Source organism: Hipposideros armiger, unplaced genomic scaffold, assembly GCF_001890085.2.
Source record: "Hipposideros armiger isolate ML-2016 unplaced genomic scaffold, ASM189008v1 scaffold_612, whole genome shotgun sequence".
Taxonomy (NCBI): Eukaryota; Metazoa; Chordata; class Mammalia; order Chiroptera; family Hipposideridae; genus Hipposideros; species Hipposideros armiger.
Window position 1 is genome coordinate 497,850 of NW_017731962.1, and position 4,947 is coordinate 502,796.

General features: G+C 59.9%; 1 protein-coding gene across 12 annotated transcripts in view; it reads left to right on the forward strand.

The window, feature by feature from the left end:
- The window catches only part of TRPM2 (transient receptor potential cation channel subfamily M member 2), a 48,466-nt gene that overhangs the window by 25,847 nt on the left and 17,672 nt on the right, over positions 1-4,947 (forward strand). For all 12 annotated transcript variants that reach the window (XM_019625036.1, XM_019625032.1, XM_019625035.1 and 9 more), the window contains 4 exons: positions 1,967-2,104; positions 3,279-3,408; positions 3,577-3,722; positions 4,562-4,674. In XM_019625036.1, the coding sequence (XP_019480581.1) occupies positions 1,967-2,104; positions 3,279-3,408; positions 3,577-3,722; positions 4,562-4,674 (527 nt within the window). The remainder of the gene's footprint in view (positions 1-1,966; positions 2,105-3,278; positions 3,409-3,576; positions 3,723-4,561; positions 4,675-4,947) is intronic.

The following is a 4,947-nucleotide window of genomic DNA, read 5'->3' on the forward strand; positions in this document are numbered from 1 at the left end:
GCACTTCTAAACTCTTCCAGCCTCCCCCATCACCCGGTTCCAAAGCTGCCTTCACATTTTTCGGTCTTTGTAACCCCCGCACCCTCACTTCTCAGTAGTGACTCACTTCTGAGTCAGCTCGGGCTGCTATAACAAGACGCCACAGCCGGGGGCTTATGAACGTCAGGTGTTTCTTTCTCACAGCTCTGGGGGCCTGGAGCCCTGGACCGTGGTGCCAGCAGGGCTGGCTTAAGTAAGGCCTTCTGGGCGCGCCCGTGGGGGAGACAGCACCTGTGTGTCTTCCTCTTCCTGGGACACCAATCCTATCGGATCGGGGCCCTGCCCGTAGGGCCTCATTTAACCTCAGCCACCTCCTTGGAGACCCAAATACAGTCACATTTGGGGTTGGAGCCTCAACATAGGAATTTTAGGGGACACTCTTCAGTCCACAACTTGCCTTTCCTAAAAATTTCAAGTAGTAGAAAAAGGTGAAGTGTGGAAGACGGTCTCCCTGGTGCCCTGGACCCCGGCGCTGTTCACCCGGGGGACCTGGCGTCCGTGTGGTCAGGTCAGAATACCCCACGTCTGGGTGAGGCGCCCAGCACGTGCATCGCAGCAATAGGTGGGGAGGGGCTTTATTCACGTTGTGACTCTCACCTTGATTGCAGCATCATGTGTGTTCATGATACTGGATTCTACTGACAATATTTTTGGGGGATTTGTATCAGGATGTTTAAGACTTTGATTGTAGTTTTATTTTTGGAGCTGTCTTTGTCACATTCTGGTATGTTAGCCTTGTAAAGCTGTTGGAAGCCTGACTTCTTTCTCTGCTGCAGAAAAGTTTGTGTGGCTGGAATTCACTGCTTCTTATAAGCTCAGCAACTCCCCTGGGAGTCCAGCGGGGCCTGGTGCCTTTTGGGGTGGTAGCTCTGGTAACTCCCTCGGTTTCTTCCCTGCTGATTTGTCTGTTTAGGCTTTCTGTGTGCTCTAAGATTAGATTGAGTGTTGACTTTTTCCCTGCTGGAAAACGATCTGCTTCTTTCAGGTCTTCAAACCTGTTCATGGTCCCAGGTGAGCTGTGCCTGAGAAAGACATGGCTGTGGCCCAGCCTTACACACTCACAGTTCCCTGCATCTTGATTTAAGTGTACTTAAGATACCCCGTCGGGTGGCTCAGTTGGTTAAGAGCTCGCTCAAGAGTTTGAGCTCTGAGCAACAGCAGTTCGAGTCCCGGCCCGAGCTGAGCAGCCGCTGAGCTGCCAACAGGTGGCAGGATGGCTCAGCTAAAAAAAAAAAATACCCCGTCGGGTGTGCTTATAAAGGTCCACAGTGGGAGTTCACACTTAACTGTGCCTGTGATTTAAGAAGATAAACGAATTTGTACAGGTGAACCTTTAGGAAATTTCCAAACCCACTTAAAGAAAGTGCGCTCGTTGGTGTGATGTGGCATGTGCTCTCTGCCTCTCGGGAGTGTTTCCAGGCTGCCTGAGCTCCTGCTTACTTCCTGACCTCCAGCAAACCTGGGCTCTTGTGTCACTATGTAGGCTGTGTGACACACTCACACGCAACCTGGGTACCTGCCCTGCAGGAGACCCGGATGGGCCCATGGTGCTTACAGCCCTGAATCTGGTTACAGGCTCCGTTAGAATTTTTCTTCACAGAAAAAGGCTTTGATGCTGTGAGAGGAGACTGAGGGACCTTGAGCTGCTCGCTGTGCAGCAGCACTGACAAATGTTGGGGCAGGGTTAGCTGGTACCCCCTTACTGGACATGTCTACATGTCTCCAGAGTGACAGCTTTGGAACCCAGTGTGCATGAGAACTGCCTAAGGGATTGTTGCAAAGGCAGGTTGCCCAGCAAGCCCTCCAGGGGCAGAGGTTCTGAGAGCTGTGGGGCTGGACTCAGGACCTGCACCCCACCAGGTCTCCTGGGAAACCTGATGCTAGTGGGGACCTAGGCGAGGGGCTCTGACTGTCCGCTACTCTCCAGGTGCAGGGGGTGAGTCTCCAGTCCCTCTACAAGCATCCATCAGACCATGTCACCTTCACCATGGACCCGGTCCGTGATCTTCTCATCTGGGCCATCATCCAGAACCGCCGGGAGCTGGCAGAAATCATCTGGGCTCAGGTAACCAGATGCACGGGGCTCCTGCAGGGAGCCCGACCAGGGAGCCCGGCGCCCACAGCAGGGGGGGGTGGTTCACGGCTGTGGGGGAAGGTGAGGGGTGTCGCAACACCAGAAGGGACTCAGTGCCCCGTGTTGAGATCAGAGGGCTTGGCTTTAGGCAAGAAAAGAGCTTTTAAAAGGTGAGCCACAACTCCTGCCGTTCCGTGCAGGGTGGAGGCTGGCCGGGCAGGTCCTCTATGGCACACCCAGGCTCTGGGGGTCAGCGCACGGGCTGTGGCCACCCTGTTCACTAGAGGCTGCAGGGCAGCGTCCACCCCCAGAGGGCCCGCGTGCCTCCTCATTGGCCGGTGGGATCTGGATGGTGACTGGCTGCTAGGTAGACAGGCAGCAGGCCCCACTGCTCCGCCCTGAGCCCAGTTCAAGCTGATTCTCCTCTTAAAGGGAAAGTAAATTTCATATTTTTCCTGCTTTCCAGTGCTGACCTTTCCAAATTCCTCAGTGTCACCAGCAGAGCGGCAGCACTGGTGGTGGTGCTGGGGGTGCGGGCGGGGGGGGGGCCTTCTCCCCAGGGACATGGTGGGTCAGCGTCTGGGCGGGGTCTGACTGTGGCCTTGGCTACGTGCCGTGGGGCTCCGGATGGGAAGGCCAAGTGCAGATTCCCAGGCTCGGGCACCAGCCCCTCATGCTGGGCCGGCGCTGCCCTCAGACCCAGCCCCTCCGGGCTGTGCTTTGAGAACCTTCCTTGAGACTTTCTTCGCCCTCCTCCGGTGTCTGGGACTGGCAGTGCCACTGGGGCAGGGAGCCCTGAACCTGGACGGGGACTTGCACGGTTCTCCCAACTGGGTGCTCGCTGACCCTCAGGCCGCACTGGGGTTGACCAGATGCCCTGGCGTTCTGGGGCTCATGCTGGCAGGTGTGCTCAGTCCATGTTCTGGGTGGGCAAGCCGGCCACGTGGCCAGCAGACCACTCCCACGGGCCAGTGCAGGAGACTGGGCCCCAGAAAGAGCTTACGTGTTGATTTGGGGTGACCTAAATGATTTATATAGATAGGGGCCGCAAGGAGTCACCTAGCAGCCTGAGCTGTCCCGAGGGCTCTGCTTTCATCACCCCGGGTGGTGAGTGGGGTCCCCGGGCCGGACCCCGCAGGTCCTCACTGTGGCGCCCGGGCCCTAGAGCCAGGACTGCATAGCGGCGGCCCTGGCCTGCAGCAAGATCCTCAAGGAGCTCTCCAAGGAGGAGGAGGACACGGACAGCTCCGAGGACATGCTGGCGCTCGCGAACGAGTATGAGCACCGAGCCATCGGTGAGCTGGGACCACGCTCCTCCCGTGTGCCACCCTGGGGTCCTCATCCCGATCTCAGCCCTGCTCCTGTCCAGGCTGTGCCATCTCGAGGGGCCGCTGTCTGACACTGTCTCAGGCATCAGTGATGGGGACCCCGCTGCTGTGACACGGACCTCCGTCATCTGTCAGGGGTCTTCACCGAGTGCTACCGGAAGGATGAGGAGAGAGCGCAGAAGCTGCTCATCCGTGTGTCGGAGGCCTGGGGGAAGACCACCTGCCTGCAGCTGGCACTGGAGGCCAAGGACATGAAGTTCGTGTCTCATGGAGGCGTCCAGGTGACCTTCTAAGGGCCTCCCTCAGGAACAGACGCCCGAGGTGCTGCTGGGACGCTGGCCCCGCACAGATGGCACACGTGTTCACACATGTGGCCCCTCAGGGACCCAGGGCCAGTGCCTAGGCCGTTGGGTCACACGTTGCAGACCCGGCAGACCCTCTTTTCTCCGTTTGCAGAGAAGGAAGTGACACGAAGTGCGAGCTGGCGGGGGTCCTGAGGGCCATCGGCCCCCTCCACACGGGGTGTTCCTACCTGGGAGCCCTGGCGGTCCTCCAGGAGGCCCCAGGAGCCAGGCGTCAGTCCCCGATCTGGGGCCTCGGGCGGGACGCGTGGGAGGCGGCAGAGTGTCCTGGAGCTGAGGGCAGGGAGCTGTTCCGTGTCCGCGGAGGCCTGGCCTGGGGCAGGTGCCCTCGGAACACGGGTGCTTCCTTGAGCGGTTTCATCACCGTGCCGTGCAGCACTGTCATGTGCTGTGTTGTGCTGAGGCCTGGGGACACCGTGGGGAGGAGTCCTGTCACCCCGCCACACACACACACACAGTGCTCAAAGGGGTCAGCTGGTAAGAGCCAGGAAGGAGGGCCCTGGAGCTGAAAGCCGGGTTCGCACCCCGCCTCTCCCCTCACCTCTGGACAGCGCAGCTGGCCCTCCTGGAGCCTGTCCTCAACTGGCAGATGGTGGGGCCTGTCCTGTGCCACCTACCGTATCATGTGCTTGGGGGGCCCAGAGAACACTGTGCTTGAGTGTGTGGAGTCACTCACCCTCAGGGCTGGGGCGCAGGGGCCTGGGATCAGAGTGGAGTGGGGGTGGCCGCCATCCTGAAGGTGACCCCTCTGACCGCAGGCCTTCCTGACCAAGGTGTGGTGGGGCAAGCTCTGTGTGGACAACGGGCTCTGGCGCGTGCTCCTGTGCATGGCGTTCTTCCCACTACTCTGCACCGGCCTGGTCTCCTTCAGGTGCCTCCTCGCTGCGGGGCTGCGGGGCCGCGGGGCCGCGGGGCTGTGAGGCCGTGGGGCCCACTCGCACATGTCCTCACGGCTGTGCCTGGAGCCTGGAATGGTGGGATACGTGTGGCCAGGAGGCAGTGGGAGGGGCCCCACCTGTGTGGAGCTCACACCCTGCCCCACACATCCCCCCTGTCCCCTGAGACCCCTCATGTTCCCTGAGACCCCCCATGTCCCCTGAGACCCCCCATGTCCCCTGAGACCCCTCATGTTCCCTGAGACACC